Here is a 19586-nt window from a genome sequence, read left to right on the forward strand (position 1 = left end):
ACGAAAGAACTTTCAGACGCTGAAATTTTGGAGGCTATCCAGGACCTCCCGCCCATGAGCAAAGCAAGAAAATTAATGCCGGGGACTTCGATTAAAGCCCGGACCCAAACACCATCTCAAAACCAACCAATGGGTTTAAGAGAGCCTCTTAGTCTGCCCAGATCTGAACCGGTACCAATAAAAGTTTCGACAATTCTTAACAATGAGATGTCCCGGTGTATAGAAGTGAATGTAGATCTCAAACCACTGAGAGCGACTCCCGACCCACAAAAGAAAGTAGTAAACTGCACTAATGTAGTGCCCTCGGGCGATCCCGTGAACAAAGCCCTCGAATTACAGGGAGTGATAGCCGATCCAAAGAGCACGAACTCAAGGTGCTCCCACTACATCTCAGCTTTGGAAATCAGCACCCCTGAAGTAAGCAAGTCTACATCCTTTAAAGATCTTGGACTACCATATGACAATCAAATTTTCTCTACTCCCTTACGAGTGCGTAATTTGGGAGACAGTACACCGCTGACGTCCTGTCCAATTCGGCCTTCAGTTGATCACCTCATTCCTGACGAGGTTTCATCTCAAACAGATGTTCATTTACCATCATCAGACCCATCGCCCGAATCCACCCCACGGCCCAGATCCCCGCCAAAAAATAGAAGATTGAGTGAAATCACAACTGCGGAATCCAAGTTGTCGCCCTCGAAAAAACCTGATTTACCAATAATCATGTCCGCAATCACAATAGCTTTAGCCCCATTCGGAAAGCTATACGAAGCTATCAATGACTCACTGAAGGACAGCAATGTTCTCACTGCAATGATGCATAGCAAAATGATATTTGTGGAAGGTTTTATTACAGCTCTTGAACAAAGAAATAGAGAGCAGAGCGCGACATGGGACTCAAAGCTGAGCAGACTAGAAGAGCTCTTAAACTGTCTTAAAGCAACTTCACCAGCAGCACTGGACAAAGAGACTCAAACAGAAGCTGCGGCGTATGCTCCTCACCCAGCCCCGATTTTTAAAAGCCAAATGGAAAAGTCCACCCAATCAAATCGAGTAGTAGCTAAACATCAGAGATCAGAGGAAAACCAACAAAAGACAATACTGAGCACTAATAGTAAACCACTGCTGAAAATCTCTACGGCTAATGCAATGTCCACCGACGATGCACAAACAGTGTCGGCTCTTGACCCTCTGATGGCAGTGAGAACAAATCAAAAAGAGTCATCAAAAGAAAAACCAACCACATCACAGCTAAAACCAAGCCCAAATAACTCGGTTATTTGCATCTCTTCCTCCCCAAAATCTACCGACGAATTCTTGGCTCAGAGTTCGCTGATGAACATAACTCAACACCTGGACCTAACTGAAGGACCATCACCGAACCAAGACTTTAGAACTGACATGATTTCATCCACCACGCCAACTACAACTGACCATAAACTCACCAAATCTTCTTTGGTTACAACGACCTCGAATCAACAAACAGCTCCATCACCAGTATTAAGCCATACCAACCGAAATCCGAGTGCATCGAGACGCGAACTGGAGAACCGCGTCAATGTAAGCAGGGAGTCCTCTCCTTCGACCCGTCTGTTCAAAATCGAACAAAAAACCACCAACGATCGTTACATGATCTTAAACCGAAACACGGTTTTGAGAACACTCAAAAAGGTGAAAACTCTACAGAACTTACAATCGGCCGATTTTACTCTGATCGAACCATACCACAGAAAGAATCAAGCGCAGGCCTATCTACATATCAAAAAATCTGCACTGGACGAATTACAGCATGACATCTTTGGTGAACTAGCCCTACTGGGCTTTAACCTCTACGAGCTGCCCTCCTCGAACTCTAAAGAACCCTCAAAAGGCAGCCACAGAGCATCCCCATCATAAAACATTGGAATGGAATTCTCTTTCAAAACATACACAAAGATAGCATAACAGTCTTAAATAATGATATAATTAAAATGTATAAATCCGGCAACTCAATGAACTTTTATACATTCTAAAACCTCTCCCGTGAGCACATTTCGGAGAATTCTCCCCAACACTGTATACTTGCCTTCTACCTTAGAGACCCCTAGCTCTTTTGCTGGACTTTAGGACTTTACATTTTTATCCTGGAGAGAGTGAGGCCTTTTAGCCACTCATGTGATTTGAACCCTGTGTTTCTTTTGGTTTTGGAGTCTGACAAACTCCATAGGCATCATCTTTTACATTGTGTCACACAGCACCTTCAGTGCAGTGGCACAGGGAAGTCTTTCAGATTTCCCAAAGGTTTAAATACCTTCGCTTGGTTAAACTACTGTTTCCAAGAACCGTGAAGTGAAATTAACTTTACTTACATTTTGTAATTTTCTAGACCCAGCACACACTATCTTACCATAGGGTGCTGGAGGGGTTACTTAGTATCCCTGTTGTCTAGTTAATCATGTAACATTTTTATGTTACTCTTTCTATAATTAATGGTTGGCGGCAGTGGTTTACTTTTTACTACCATTGTGTGTTTTTACCGCGGGCTGGGTTCGCGTTGGCTCCAGTATGTATGGCAGGTAGTGAGGGTGATGCCCGAAACTATCTGTGCTTAGTCTTCTTGGTTACAGGAATGCACTCAAAGTTGATTGACCGGCTGGCTGTCCTTGGAGGACAGCCACACTGCTGTGCGAGTGAAAGCTAGGCTATGAATGGGAAAGACTTGCATAAAAGGCAACATATTTTGCAAGGAAGGCAGAGTTGACCACTGGACGAAGGAATCCAAAGAGGAACTTGGAAGAGAAGCTTGCTGCAACTCCTGAACCGTTGGTTTGCCGGTGAAGCCCTGCTGCAGTGACGAAGCTCTGAATTCACCTCGACTAGAGAACCCCTGCAAAGGACGACTTCTCCCCTTGGGTTGGTGGGACTAATCGACCCCCAAAACTAACTCGACTGGAAACCCTCTCTCTGCTGGCTGTACTTCCATTGCTGCAGCAGGAACCATGTCCAAGGGGAAAGGAACACCCGAATTGAGTGCATCGTTTTTAAGCCGGACCCGAGCTCCACAAAGATCCTCCAAAGCAGGGCTCTCTCGAAGCAGGTCTGACCAAGCCTGAGCCCCCTCAGTGCTGTACCCCAGAAGCAAGGAAAGTCTACAAGGTGTTCAAGGACCACGGTGGTGCTATTCGTGAGAAGCTGAAACCGCGAAGTGCCGCTGATCTGAACTTTGCCCATTGCTGCCGCTGACATTCGTATCGTTGTGCATGACCGAGACCCAGGAACAACAGGATCTGCCATACTACAACAGGAACAGAAGCCAGATGGACCCAATTTCTTCAGACCTGAGGTACTCTGAACTAAGGGGTACTTGCATCTGGTTGTGTAGCTTGCTAGCTCTCAGTTGAGACTTGCCTTTTCTGCCTTTTGCAGAGTTGCTTGCAGCTTTGCCCATCACAAACCTCCCAGCTTGTGGCCCAACAGCGATTTATTTTTCTCCAAAACTCTATAACATTGTGCAATACTTTTTACTTACCTTCAAGAAGTGCCTCGGCTCTCCTAGACTTTGCTCAATTGACATTGGCAGTACTGGCTCCTTGAAGCCTATTTTAACCTCTGTCTGTGTTTTAATCTGTCCCTCCAAAAAGTCATACATTCTTTACTTGTAGCCGGGAAAGGGTTAATCTACATTGCATTGGGGGGTTCAAAAGTGCTTAGCTGGTTGAGAAACTTGTTAACCATCGTTTCCTTCCCTAACCTTTTCCTTTTGACACCAAACCCAGTATTGCTCTAAATGTACCAATATTATATAAATGTCCACAGTGTCATAGTTATTGAAGTTAGCTCAGAGTGTAGGACATGTCTGTGTGCCATCCCAAAAGGGTATCGACTGATTTAATGAGTATTTTGAAGTATATTTAAGTGTTGGATATTTGCTCCCCTCTAAAGACGGCTTATTCAAATTGACTGTTAATACTTGTCACTGTGGAACTCTAGGTTGCAACCCTACATCTCACATTGACCCCTCTTGAGATGTGCCTGGCTGCTCAGTCACTCTACCAACTTGTGTATTACAGATATATACCAAAGGTTGGGTTACCTATTGCCAAGAGGACAAGGCTGCTGCAGTCTCCCACACAGGGTACTGCATAAAATCTTGCCTAATATCCAGCTACAGACAATAGCTTCACAGATTCCTTTCACACATAAAACCCAGCACCTAAGTAAACGAGTGAGTCTGCGCCGTATAATGGACTCCAAAATTGGTCACTTTGAATATTTTCCAGATTTGATACCAAGCTTGCATATTTCTTACTCTATTGCTGACCAAGCGTGCTACATTGAGCCAATACATGACGGCTAGATTCGACCTATTTCACACATAGCCGGCACGGTCTCTCCTCAAATTGGACACCACTCCAACTCACAGTGTATTCGTATATTGGTAGGATATTTAGGCAAAGGTATATTATGAATTGTCATTTTTTGAGAGCAATATTCGATAATACGATAACGTTGTCTTTTCCCTTTCTAACATTGCTACAAATGTAACTGCGAACAAACACAAAAGTTAAAGTGCCCTTTGAAGGGTATTACCAAGTGATTCTAAGTGTTCTAGTATAAACATCTGAAGTATTTAAAGAGATTCTGGTGTAAAGATAATAAATACATACTTTTTATATAACTATATGAGCAAGTGCTTCTTTGTTGTGCCTGTCTAGCTAAGATTCAGCGTAGTTACCTGCAGCTCACATCATCCTCTTAAGATACGCCTGACCGCTCTGTCACTCTACCAAGGTCTTGGGCTAGTAAAGACTGATACTAACAGTTGAAGATCTACAAACCACTGGGAAAGTTCTTTCTACCAGTAGAACTTTAGGAAAACTCCCCTAACAGTTGGTACACCCTTCTAGACAAGCAAATCTGTGGGGGGGGGGGTGTGTTGGGCCACTGTTCAGGAAATGCATTAACAAAAAGGCATGTTATCACACTTATCATTTGGGGAGTCATGTTATAATGTATAATAGCATACATTAAAAAAGTATATGGTAGGTTACTCTGGGCTAAGGCTGGAGATTCTCAAACTTTTAACCTTATGTGACTTTAAAAAATGTTCAGATATTTTTACATTTAACATATCACAACACAACTATATAGTCTAGGCACTCTTTCTTTACAGTATACAATTGAACCAAGACGTTTTACAAAAAAGGGCCTTTGTCCTTGCCTACCACCAAAAGGAGTTCTTTTTTACTTGTAGCTTCTTTCAATGAGCAGCAATCTTTCCAGCAGATTCCTCATGAGACCTAATGTAGCACTTACTTAGCCAAGCTAAAGAACAGGACACCTCAAAGTAACTAAGTGCACAGTCCTGGGAACCCAGTCCTGTGTGTCAGAGGCCTACAAAATTGTCAGTCCGGAGTACCGTAGTAATCTGTTATTCCAAGTGATTGATTATCCCAACACTTAGCATTGTACTTGCTCTTCCGCAAAGCTATTAAAACGGTTATTTTCCATGTACTATTTTGCAGTTATGCTACTTTAATACTAGCAGCAAGAGAGCATCTTGGTGATGTGCCATGTAGGTCCCTGGGAGTATTATTTTGCTAGTGCCTAGTTACCCATTCACTGCTATGTGCATGCCTTGAGCTGGCCACCTTCAAGCGATGTTCCCAGTAAGTGCTCCATGAACTACATTTGTCAGTTGCGATGATCCCCACAGAGTAGTTTCCTTGGTCATCTCTTTGGGATGTGGAATCCACCCAAACGAGGTTTCCTCAGACGATCCCTGGATCTGGATCTCCATAATTCTACATTGCTCTAGTCATCTGTGTCTTGCTTCCTGGTTGCGAGATAGTGTGGATCTGTAGTTCCTTTGTTTTGGAAAACCATACCCTACAAATCTCTGTGCAAAGATGAGTTGTGCACAAATTGACTTCCAACTGTAGATCATTGCCATGGTCTCAGGTGCCCCTTTTGGTTTTGTTGGTGCTTTGGGATTGGGGTTGTCAAAATCAACCCGTGCTCGGACAAGATTCCATTTACCCCAATGCTCTCTCATTGCCTGGGTCCCCAACACCTGCTTTGCTCCACTGATTCTGTGTGATCAGAGATGTTCCATACCCATGTTTCTCCACCTGTACCTGGGGCTGGGGTCCCTCTGAAGACCGCATTGCTGGGTCCTTGTCTTATTTTACATTGTCATATTGTTTTACCAATTTACCTCGATGTACATATTTCCGTGCAGCTCAGATATGGCTGATCGGGGGATCCCACTTCGTAGGTGTAGCCCGTCACAGTTCTGGGACACAACATGCTGTACCTAGAGAGGAGAGAGCAGAGCGGTGAGTGCATCACGAACTACAGACTTGATGGTGTCAAAAAAGATGGGGTAAGCTGGGGGCAGGAATGGATGATTATCACTGGAGCATTCTAGACAACAAGGGGATGGCAGCATGCTGAGGGTGCTGGGGGAGACAGACTGAACATGAGAGATGGGGGGAGTCAAAACATAACATTTCCAGAGTGGGGGATTTCACAACTGTGCCCTTCTGCCCACAACTGGCAGCATGGGTACTAAAGATGTGGTCACCAGCAAATCCCTCTTTCCCTCTGTCCCACCCTCCCTTCCCCCCTCTCTCATCACTTCATAAACGTGATAGCCTACCACTCTGTCTTAAAGCCACCTTCTCTGATTCTGCACTCCCTTCTCACTGCCCGTCTCTGTCTAACTGTAATGCCCATCACTGCTATTGGAACTTGAGATATCATCTTTATGCTGCAACTATCACATTTCTAGGGGACACATTTCAGTGTCCACAATCCATGAAGTGGTACTTCTAGTGATATAGGTTATGTGGCTTAGGTTGGAGATGACTGTGTAGGATAACCAGGGTATTTCTGTGGTGCAAGTGCTTCACTGACTGAGGATGCTCGCAAAACATTGGCTTGGCTTACAGGTAGGTTTGCTGGAACATTGTGGAAGTTTAGTTTAGTGAAGGTTTCAGTCTCCATAATTAATATAATAAAATAGTTGCAACCAGACTCATCATTTTGGGTGGCGCCCATCTCTACAAAACAGAGGGGCTCTCTGGCATGTGTTCATTTCATGAGACATACCTCAGGGAACACGCAGGCACCTGAGGGATGCCACAGTCTGCTGGCTCTTTACAGGCAGCATTGACAACGGACCAGATTGAAGGCAGTGATGGAATAGTACTGTGGCATGAAAGCAGTAACTTCCCTGGACAAATGGCCGTACAGCTTTCTACAGAACAAGGGCACAGTATTTTTAAAGCTGCTGCTGAGGAACAGGGTTTACAGTGGGTGTTCCTTTTTCACAGGGCCATATTTGAAAGGGCCCAGGTGTGCGGAGTGGAAAAGCACAGAGCAGGTTTGTATACTCAGGAGCAGGCCTTTCTACATATACATGCTTTGCTATTGCATGTATGGATGTGGAGTGTTAGGCAAGATTGTATGTAGTAACCCTGTGGGAGACTACACCAGCCTTGTCCTCTTGGCAATAGGTAACCCAACCTTTGGTATAGGCCTGTACTACACAAGCCTCCTTTAAAGACAAAGTACCCACCTCTATTAAAGCAGTGACAGTTACACCTTTAGTTAAAAAACCAGGACTCCACCAACAAGACCCTACAAACCTTTGGCCAATAACTAACTGCAACCTACTCCTTAAAATTCTAGACAGAGCTGCAACTAAACCACTGCAAACCTATGTTGATGAACACAAATCTACTTCACGCACAACAATCCGCATTCAGAAGCTCACATAGCACAGAGACCGAACTTCTTGATCTACAAACCAGAATGCAGAACATCTTGGAAAAAGGAAAGACAGGCATGCTGATGCTTTTAGATCCATCAGCAGCGTCGACCTGCTAGACCACCACAAATGAAAGTGGTCAATGAATCGCCCAGATTGGGAGTGTAGAGAAGGTCCCAAACCCGACCTGCACTCAAATCACCCAAGTGCCAGGAACGTTCACGCCGAAGTATGTGACGTATGATGCGCAAATAAACCAGCAGAGAGCCGGAGTGGGGCTTTGCCCGGTACCTATCAGACAAACAGCACCTATTGAAGTACCTGCACTTAAGAAACCTTGGACAGTAAGGTACCCATTGAGAAAACCATATCGACAAGTGAGACCAACTGACGATTGCCAAAACACAACACCTGAAGAAGCCAATAAAGTCCTAAAGGAAAATGAATGGTGACGTCACAAGAACCCGGACTGACTCACATATAGAAGATAGGACAACCTGCGAATGACGAAAAGAGATGAAACACCATGGATAAGGGACATCATGAATCTAAAGTGAAATAAAGATGTCAAAGGTCTGAAGCTTATGCCATAAGCGTGATGAAGATATGCAGCCAGTTTACACGTGTACATATGCTTAGACCGCAAGAAAGATGAGAAAATCGTGCGTCTTGCTATGCTTAGTAGTAAAATAGATTGCGGCAAGCACCACCTATACATAGCTACCTCAAAAAGAAGCATTTCATATAAGTATACTTCCACTGTGCAAAAGAGCAGAACCAACCAAACATTACTAAAAGGCTGCAGGAGAGGAACCCCTCAACACGAGAATCAAAGTTAAAAGACAAGAAACTAAACTCACACGCATGCAACCCGTACTAAGAAGCCACGGTCGCATCGGCTGACACAGACGAACCATAGATACGATTTATGAAGCAAAGAGCGGAGTATCCTGTTCAAAGAAGTAATGATAAGCAGAATGCAGGTGGTGGGCAGAAAGCTAAATCAAATAAACGAATTGCAAGGAAAAGGAGACGATTTCACGGTGTCTGAATCACATGACCTGCCAACTAAGAAGAGTTGGGGCCTTCACACCTATGCACAGACTTGTGCCATGCACAGATATCTGAACTCTTCCCGACATAGATACAGTCTCAAGGCCAAACCAACAAGAAATAATTGACACATGGCCATTGAGGAGGTTATTGATGATGGCAATGGTTGAGGGAATGCTGGAAGACCGAGTGAGCACCCTGCACCTGGCCAACCATTCTGCACGCTGCTTAGCCAGTGGAAAAGTACACGGAAGCTTGGTACCAACCCAATCACAATAGACCAAGTAATCTAGGATCCTATAGTTTGTAGAACCAATCGGACGTCATACTTTAAGTGACGTCCACAATAGCTATTCTGAAGGAAGGGCTTAGATACCCTATCTGACACGGATTACCCAATCCTGTCACCCCGTTAACACATACAGATATAGTACCTATAGTAGTTACCTTCATATAACCAATAGAATTGCATGCAACATTTTAAGCATTACGCGTCAATGATGACAAGGTTTTAGTATAAAAGATGTGTTTTCTATTAAGTTCGTTGGAGTTGAAGCGAGAAGGAAGAGGAAGCAACAGCTGATGTTCATGAACTCCCTGTTTTTTGTACTTGTCATTAAACTAACTCCCTTTGCCAAACCATTGAGTTGTCATTATTGATTTGATGCTAGAGTACAAATCTGCATCCCCATCCATCTCAAGGGTGCTGCTACCTCACCTTAAAGTGCTATTGGGCAACCCCCAGCTTTATGGGCCGTTTGGGGTCCTGGTGTACACTGTTGATACGAATTTGGAGTTCCAGCACAGCAGCAGGCATTCAACGGGCAAACCAACGGTCCAGCAGTTGCAGCAGGCATCCTCTTCAAGTTCTTCTTCAGTTCCTTCGTCCAGTGGTCGACTTGGCCTTCCAGGCCAAAAAAGCCTCGCCTTTTATGCAGGTTTCTCCCATTCATTCCAGCCCAGCTGTCAGTCACCCAGCAGGGTGGCTGTCCTTGCCGGACAGTCAGACGGCCAATCACCACAGAGTGCATTTGGGACTACTAGGAGACCAAGTACAGTGAGTTTCGGGCACCTCTCTCACTCCCTGCCCCCACCAGACACCCTGGAGCCAGAGGCAGGCTTCACTCGTGAATCCCGCCAAAGGCAAGTGAACAAAGGGACCAAACCTGGTTTGGCGCGCAGAGTAAATCTCAAGAAGGACCTTTCCACAAAGAAATTCCGAAAAAAGAAGACCGGTGCCATTTTGACAAAAATGGCACCCTTGGGTGCTTTGCTGCAGCTGCGAACACAGCCTGCTGTAAATGCACACCACGGTAGTTAAAAGTAAACCACTGCAATCAGCCATTCAGAGAGGAAAGGGTAACATAAAAATGTTACATGAGAAACTACACAAAGGGAATACTAAGTAACCCCTCCAGCACCCTATTGTAAGATAGTGGGTGCTGGGTCTAGAAAGCTACAAATATAAGTAAAGTCAATTCCACTTTACTGCTCTGGGAAACAGTCGTTTATCCCAGATCAGGTATTTAAACCTTTGGGAAATCTGAAAGACTTCCCTGCATCGCTGCACTGAAGGTGTTGTATGACACAATGTAAAAGATGATGCCTACAGAGTTTGTCAGACGCCATAACCAAAAGAAACACAAAAAAAAATGTAAAAAAAAAAAATGTAAAATAAATATCACATGAAAATACATGAGAGTGGGGAAAAAAAGGTCTCACTCTCTCCAGGAAAAAAAATCAAGTCCTCAAAATCCACCAAAGTTGCTGGGGGTCTCCAAGGTGGAGGGAATTAGTACATTTCTGAGAATTCTCCCCAACACTGCTCACAATCTTGCCTAATAACATCTGATTATCCATGCTGCTATACCAAGCAATAAAGGTTAGTGATCTTTTCTTTGTATGTTTTGTTGAGATAACGAATAAAAAACGTTTTATAAAAAAAAAACTCTAGCAAAGTGGTCCAACCATACCTGGGGAATGAGCGTCTCAAAAGTCAAATGGGGGCACTGGAAGACTGTTGGGGAGAATTTTAATTTCTGTGCCATTTCCCTTTAACTTTAGACCCAGCTCTTTTGGTGGACTCGGGGCTTTTTAATTTTTACTCAATAGTGAGTGGGGCCTTTTTTCTCACTCGTGTGTTTCCGGACTATTATTTTCTATGTTCCTTACTCTTTTATGGAGTCTGGTAAACTCCATAGACACCTGCTTTTGCATTGTGACACACAGCACCGTTTGTGCAGTGCTACTGAGAAGTACCTTAGACTTCTCTTAATGTTTAACTACATTTTCTTGGGTGAACTACTGTTGCGCAGAATAGTAAGATGACATCGGTCTTACTTACCTTTACTTCATGGGCCCAGCACACACCACCCTATGTGGCGTGCAGTGGGGTTACAAAGTAACTCCTTTAACCCTTTCCTCATGTAATATTTTGTTACACTAACTCACTTCAGAGACTGTTGGCAGCCGTTTCTTTTTTTACTACCTAGTAACATGTATCTGCAGGCTGATACATCAGCTGCAGTGCTGCAGAGTGACCATTTTCTCAAAATGGCCTGCTTCTTTTTCACCATTTCTTCTTAGTTTCGTCTGGGCTTTTACTCTTGTTTGCACCAGGTTTGAGTCCTTTGTGTATTTTGCTCTTGGCAGGCTTCAGCCCCGAAGCCCGTCTAGGCTCCAGTGTGCCTGGAAAGGCAGGAAGTGAGGGTGATCCCAAAAGTAACCGCTCCTTTGTTTCTAGGTGTGCCTGGGGGATACTGGTTCCTATTGGCCAGCTGGCTGTCCTGGAGGACAGCCACCCTGCTGTGTGATTGACAGCCTAGGGCTGTGAATGAATGGGAACTTGCATAAAAGCAATGTTTTTGGCAATGGAAGCAACATCCGAAGCGGAAGACGAGAGTAGACCCTAGCAGCACACTCTTGGACCGCAAAGTGCCCAGTGAAGCCCTGCAGCTGTGCTGACCCCGTTATCAAAATCGACAGGGAAGAACCGTGCGGGACGACTTCCTCCCTTCGGTTGGTTGGAGCAACTAGCCTCAAGAGACTATTTTGGTGCAACCCTCGACTTGCTGCAGCTTTACAATGCTGCATAAGCCTGATACCTGGGGTACCTTGACAATCTGTGACTGCACTGTCTTCCGAAGTGTGAATCTGGCCAAATCTTTGTGGTAGGACCCTACAGAAGCCAGTCCAGGAACGAGGAATCAAAGAACTTCTAACCGGAGCTCTTCGTTCTTCTTTGGCACTGAGAAAAAGGAGCTAAAGCCAAAAAGCCGATGAATCGACAGAAATCCATTGCTGCCGAGTCCCTCTCAAGTAATGCCGCAGGAGCCCGCCAGACGACCTCCCTTTCATCACCACAACCAAATATCAGTAACAAGGGTCTGCGCCATTGCATCCAGAAGGCATGCAGCTCGAACAACTTCATTTCAAGGGTACTTTGGGGGTTGGGGTATATTATCCTTTTGCCATTTGGGGTGCTTCCTTCCTTTGGAGTGCGATTTAACACTACAATGAGTTCAACTCAACTTACCTGCACTAGCCTTACAGCTTGCGCTCTCCAATCCGGACTCCTCTTAAGTTGCTGTGAATTCTCTTTTGAACAAGGACTATTTATGAACATTTTTCTAAGAAGTAGAGAATCAGAACTTGGACCATGCCAACTGACTTTGGCTGTCCTGGCTCCCTAAAGGCCGCCTTCTGAACCTATTGGCTTTGGCATTGCTTGTTCCCTTACAGGTTTCAAATGTTGAACAATTTAACCCTGGGATAATAGACTGCTTGCATCCCTGTGGGAGAATCCAATTGTTCTTATAACCCAACATTCTGTTCAGATCTAACCCTAACCTTTCCTTCCTTAAATAGCTCAATACTGCAAAGGTGATACCAATAGAAAAGTTATACTGACCTCAAATGAGATCACCTCTGGGTGCTGGAATATGTGTATCTTATGAATGAATTACTCACCTGCTTTATTGTTCACTTTTTTGAATCGAAACATCCTAACTTGGGATTCAGGTTACAACTAATTGCTGCTTTGTAAAGAATGCTTGAATGATCTGTGTATAAATAATGTATTATATAACTAAGTGTGTAAGTGTTTACTTAGATACTTGTATTTACTGATTTCATTGTACAGCTCTGCAACTCACATCTTAAGATACGCCTGGCTGCTCAGTCACACTACCAACTTGTGTAGTACAAGCCTATATTAAAATGTGGGTTACCTAATAACAAGATATAAGTCTTGTGTAGTCCCACGCCAGTTGGACTGCACCAATTCTTACTCAACACCGAGAACAGTAACACTTGGGCAGCAAAAACAATGGAAGGCATGCACCGTCAAAGTTGTCAAATGCACAGATGAAGCTATTCATAGAAAGTAACTAATTTTGATTCAAAGGGTTCAGGGGGACTGGGTAGGCTACCTGGAGGATTTTAGCCCAAAGGACAGATGTCCTACGGCCTGGGAGGACACAGTTGGGCCCCCCACACTAAAGTGACTCTACAAGCTCAGGAGGAGCGAACAACTTAACAAATGGTAACCCAGGAGTCAGAGAGTACCTTCTGTGTTGAAGAAAAGCAATGTCAACGGCAGATCTCCATGGGAAGCAGACAGCAGCTCTGGTTAGGGTTTCTGACTTTGCGGCTGGAGGAAGAACTTTTAACGGGAGCAGGCAGTCAGACTCGATCACAGGGATGCCCAGCAGATCTTTGCTGCACATGGTTGCAGAGGCACAACACAGGCTTTGGAACAGCGACGATTGTCACCCGGCAGACTTTCCTCCTTCTCTCGGTCCTCGACTCTTCCGAGGGGACTTTGATCAGAATGGAGTCTCTGTAGGCCCAGAAAGATGCCCACAAGTTTGCAGCTGGAACCACGCTTAATGAGATGATACGCCGCAGAAGTCCCATGGTATTCCGGTTTTTACGGCCTGGAAGGTTACAGCACTTTGTTGGTTGGCTCAAACTGCAGATGGTCTCTAGACTGGTTAGGCCCACCAGTTCTAGGGAGGAAGTTGTGCCGTCTGGAGCACTTCCTGCGCCATTATTAGGTTAGATGATTACACTGCCCTCACCAGAGGATTGTGCAAGAATCTCCCCAACATCTACATTAAATGATTGAAAGATTGAATAAGATAGGACTTTTTTGGCTGTTATTACTAACAGTGCTCTGTTAATATAGTTACACTAAGGCCACATTGGCTCATTGTGCTTATTTCTGCTTTCAGCATATGGTGGCCCACAGGATTTGCGACTTTGGGGGCATTTCTTTCATTCCAAAATTGTCACCACTAATAGCACCGCAGAGCAGGTGAGTATCTACTACTATTATTAATTACATTTTAGTGAACAGTTGTAACATTTTACGAGGTTGTGGCAGGCACATCAATATATATATTTTTTTAATACTTTTTTTTTTTAGATACAACTTGAAATGTTCTCCTCCGACAAAATAAGAATCTCCCCGAGGAAAGCTCGGTATAGGAATTGAGGAACCCAGATAGGCAAAACTGGAGTTGGCGGACAAGTTGATCAATAGGCAAGGGATTAAACAAATAGTGTTTGACCTTTTGATGTGTACACAAATAGGAGGGGATATAGCATACTTCCGGTTGTGTTGTATTTAAAGTGCCACATTTTTAGTATTCTTGAGTGTCTTGTTTAGACAGACACGTAAACCTTGTGTGTATTTGATTGTACCATAACTTTTGCAGAGCACACAGTTTTTGGCTAAATGTGTTTTTAAGGTGTGTTTGTATGTTCATTGCTTGACATCAATTAGGTTTTTGTAATATGTCATTGGAGATAAGTACACAAGTCTGGGGATTTTATCATACATATGTTTTTTACGGTTTCTATTTCAATGTACTCTGATAAAGAAATATCAATTTTGATACAATAAATGTTTAAATAGTTAAGGAAAATATATACTGCTTTGCATGATTCGATTCATCAGGTACAATCTATATACATAAAGTCATTGAATTGTTACTCAGGATCTTTATTTTGTGTTGGGTTCAACTCCCTCAATGATCCTAGTTGGATAATATTATGTGGGGTTACCTCAGATATGTGTGATGAAGTTTTTCCCTTCAGGCTGGAGGGTCGCCATTGTAGGATTATACTTTCCTTGGTTGACAAAGGTATCGCTGGCTCAGGGTGCAAACCCCTGGGCACTGAATCCTGGAAACAGCACCTAAGGAAAGAAGCCATGTACTTACGTGGTTTCATGCTGCTAGTGCTTTTTCATTGAAACCACTGACGTAAATACTTATGGTCCTAGGGTGGGCGATTATTTGAGATACTCCACCTCAGAGGTCCCTCTAGACTGGGGTTGAGGTTCTTGGAGGTGACTCATTACCGCATGTCCAACAGGCTTTTATTGGTGGTCTTCCTGCACTGCAGCACCTTCCTGTGCGGCCACTGCTTCATTCGACCTTTGGAATTCTCCTTTGGGGTCTCTTCTGGCATTTCCTGGGCTTTCCACAGAATATGTACCTGTGGGATAAAATGGACTTCCCTCCATTAATGTGGCTGTCCCACTGACTTTCCTTCCATGGTTTCCTATAGAACTTTCAACCTGCTCCAGATCTGGCCTAAATTTATCGTGGGGTACTCGCCTGCCAATGGACATTTCTTCTAAACCCACTAATGGATCGGTGAGTTCTGGACACCACATTATAAATGTTAGCACTTACCTGTGATTTTATAGGTTTATTTTTAGGTCATGCCGTGCATGACTCAAACAGCGAATGTAACATTGTAGATATTTTGACACTAAATATTTTTTTCCTGAAATTTACTTGTAAGGCAACTATTCCTAAAATTTCTTTAATTCTTGGAAGTCTCTGGCTACGGTTTGTAAAGATTTCTTACCCTCTAGCTATGAAGGATTTTCATCAGGTGTGCATTATCATTACTTGTAATACAATGCTTTAAGTAGTCCAAACTAACGTGGAATGTTGCTGTAGGCCTTTGGGAGTTGTAGAAAATGTTTCCTGCTGGTTAAACATTTCTACTTTGTTTTTGTTCCATCACCTACCTGTACGTATAGGATCTGACCACCATGTCTAAGGCCTTCCATATATATGGGGGATGGGGGCGAAAGAGGGGTCTCTTTTGAACACTTTAATGAGTTGTGTATTACCCAACAGGTTAGTTTCCTTGTTCTCCCCACTCTCTGTTCATCTGGGGGTTCAGCATGTGCCTGTGGCAGTGGAACCACATCTAGACAGTAGGGTAAGGAGTCTCCTTTTGAGAGATTATGTTTTTGTATAATCTACGGGGTTTATCTGTAATAGCGTTTATTATACCTTTTGTACTTTTTTTTGACCCAACATATTTCTGTGGGTGACTAGCTGACTTAATAATGTACAGTACATATTTTTCAGTATATCAGTTTAGTGCATTTGCTAGAGATATTTGTGTGAACTAATTGTACTTTTGTGTTGACTTGTAACTCTCCCACCCACCTGAGAGTAAAACCGTGTTGCTCTGTCCGGGTAAACAATTTAGCAGTGCTTTGGCTTCCCTTTGTTATGTGTGTTAGCCCCACTATTAAGATCAGTGGTTGCAGTGCTATCAAAAGAGGGTGGCACAAAAACTGCCTTAACAATGCAATACCAAATGACATATATATATATATATATATATATATATATATATATATAGGAGTATATTATGTGTGGTGTATTTTACCATGCATGTGTCTGGGCTTAACTGTACTTTGATAACAGCCCATCTCGGTCATAAGAGGAGCTGCTGACTGCTCAGCTAAATTAACAATTGTGGAAGTTGGGAAGAACTTAACTGACGTCCTACTTCTTCACTAAGGAGAGGTCTTCTTACATTTCCCCTCTAGAGGATTGTGGAAAGACTGCCAACAATCAACTTCATCTTTATCCGTTAAAATCACTTAGGTTTTACCCTCCTTTCTCCCTGTAAATTCCTCATCTCACCCCTATTGCTTCTTTGAGATCCAGAATGTCCCCGGGGCAGAATGTCACGCTTGAGACTCTCCTCACCCAAATCTTCGCTGGAAGTGGGTTCTGATGGTTTAGTTCCCTTCTTTCTTGAAGATCTCCTTTCTTGTCAAGGAAAGAAGCCACTATGCCTGCCAAAATTGTCAGCTAAGGTAAGAAGCTCCCACCCGTGCCAAACCGCAGGGAAAAAGCGTTAAAATAACAGAAGCAGAGCGCAGCCAACCAAGCTCAGAAAGTGATACCAGCAGCCAGAAGTGGTAGCCCAATCAGAGAGGTCAGTAGCGATGAGATGCACAGAAGAGTAGCGGACAGCCAGCGAAGGGCAGAGGAAGGCAGGAAAGAGGATAAGCAGCGAGGTGTACCGAAGGGGAAGAGCAGTAATGCAAAACAGAGCGGATCGCGGGGAAGAGCGGCCAATCGAGACAAGGAGAGAAAGAGAAAGGAACCAAGCCAAGAGGGACAAAGCTCGGAGAAATGAAAACAGTGTCTTACCCAAAGACGGAAGGCAGGGTTGCAACGCACAGGGGAACAGTTGTGCGTTGTAAAAATAGGATGTGTGCAGCCATGTTGGGAAAAAACAGCTAGACGGGCGAACGCAGTCCACGGTGGAACGTGAAGGAACAATTAGCGCAACAGACGCTACATCTGCCAGAGCTTCAAATGCAGGCGAACGGTGACACTATGCCCCTTCTGTACCGCTTGGTACCATGCTTACCTGGGAACATGCGAAAGAAGCGTTGGATCAAGAAAGGATTTTTGACAAAAGACCCAGGTTCCCAGGAGTTTGACGATTCAGAGTATCCTTTCCATTTCACCGGGTATTGCATGCCTCCTTTAGGATAGCGGTAAACACAAATGCTTGACACCTCCTATTCCTCTGGTTCAGTTGATGATGTTTTGGGGTCCATTTCTTCTTACGAAAATACAGATCAAATGAATATCACATAATAAAGAGGAATGAAAGACTGGGTGTAGTCTATTCAATGAAGGAGGTAGTTTGAACCGGAAGGCAACTGGATTTATCTTAGTACTGATACCTGGTGACCTCTTAGACTGATGAACCCATCTGGGTAGGAATTTGGTGGACAATCACACTTTAGAACTGACTTCCCATTCTTGTGGTGAGACTTGTGCATTTGTCGGCGGTGGCCTTGTAGGTCTTCCTTCTCTCCAAGTTGATTACTAGTGTCTTTGTGTGCCTCTGCAATGTCCCTCAATAGGGAATCAATGGTAGGAATGGCTGTGACGGGGAGAATAGAGCTGGGAAGGGAGCAAGGATATAATCCGTAGGTGCAATAAAAGGGACTCATGCCAATAACGGAATGGACAGTGTTGTAATATATGCAAATTCTGTGGTGGGCAATAAGTCTACCTAATTGTCTTGTCTGGGATTGATGTAGCAACGAAGGTATTGTTCCATAGTGGCACTGAGCCTTTCATTTTGACCGGTGGACTGGGGGTGATAACTTGAGGAAAGGGTACGCTCGATATAGTTGTCTGCAGAGTGTTTTCTAAAACGCAGAGGTAAATTGCGATCCACTGTCAATGTAACTTAAAGGATGCTGTGTAGATGGAAAATCTCCTTAAAAAACACCTTGGCTATTTCAGAAGCAGTAGGTAAGCCAGGAAGAGGGATAAGTGTGCCAGTTTACTAAAGGAGTAATTGTAACCATTATGGTGGTACAGCTTCTGGACGGAAGAAGATTCACCACAAAATCAGTGGCAATATGAGCGCAAAGTTTGGTAAAAGTAGGGCCGACCCTCTCAGGTCCGACTGGGTTCCATCCTCTCTTCCATCTCGCTCTCTACATGTGGCGTTTCCCAGGGGTCTAACCTCTCTCCCTGGCTGTTCAACCAATACCTGGCACATCTCGCCCACTGCATTGCTGCTCTCAGCTCAAACTTTCAGTGTTATGCAGATGACAGACAACCATGGCCACCTCTAATCCTGCTCTCATTCCTCACTGTCTGCAATTCAGGAGTGGTGTGCCGCTAATTATCTCTGCCTCAATGCCAGTCAGATCCTTCCCATCAGAACCTCTCCCTCTCTCTACATTATTCATTAATTTATCAGTCAGTTAGAGTAAGCCTTTTTCAGAAGGAAGCAATCTAAAGCAACACACAAATATACTTAAAATAATACACACTCTTAGTTTCTAAATAAGCAAACACCCATTTAGGATGGCCCAAAGACACTACCTACACCCTCTGGTGACTTCAATAGTTAGGGTGCTGGAATCACTGTTGCATTTAGAATATTCTAGAAAAGGGCGTCAAAAGAAAAGAGGATTCAGAATAAAACAAGTATTCACACAGTTATTCTTAAGCAGATAAGTACTTTCAAAATAACCCCCCAATGCAGAGTCAGTTAACTCTTTCCTGGAAGGAAGGCAAAACACATAAGCGGAAGAGAGAAGAGTCATTCAGGGAGCCAAGTCAGCCAATGTTAAGTTAGCAAAAGTCAAGGCGAGCTGAAGCACTTGTTGCAGATAAGTAGAAAGTCTTTCACAATGTTTAAAAAGTCTTGGTAGAATAGAAGAAATCAGAATAGGGCAACAAGTTGATTAGGCTTGTGAGGTAAAGAAGCTGTTAGCAACTCTACAGCTGCAACCAAGACAAGTCTCCAACGAGGACAATCTAGGTGGCACAACAAGAGGTTCGTTCTTTCAGACTTTACAGTACCTTTAGGTTGAAGAAAGTGCAGCAGATGGCTTCTGTTCCTGTGCAGCTCTGCAGATCCTGATGTTCCTGGGCCACAGTCGTGGGGACAAGAGGGAGGACTTCTGGGGACT

General features: G+C 43.9%; 1 protein-coding gene across 2 annotated transcripts in view; it reads right to left on the reverse strand.

Moving 5' to 3' along the window:
- Positions 1 to 19586, reverse strand: part of SIRT7 (sirtuin 7) — a 421359-nt gene that overhangs the window by 243276 nt on the left and 158497 nt on the right. For both annotated transcript variants that reach the window (XM_069655301.1, XM_069655302.1), the window contains exon 6: positions 6197 to 6295. In XM_069655301.1, coding sequence (XP_069511402.1) covers positions 6197 to 6295 — 99 coding nt within the window. The remainder of the gene's footprint in view (positions 1 to 6196; positions 6296 to 19586) is intronic.

Source organism: Ambystoma mexicanum, chromosome 3q (genome assembly GCF_040938575.1).
Source record: "Ambystoma mexicanum isolate Mex_15411 chromosome 3q, UKY_AmexF1_1, whole genome shotgun sequence".
Taxonomy (NCBI): domain Eukaryota; kingdom Metazoa; phylum Chordata; class Amphibia; order Caudata; family Ambystomatidae; genus Ambystoma; species Ambystoma mexicanum.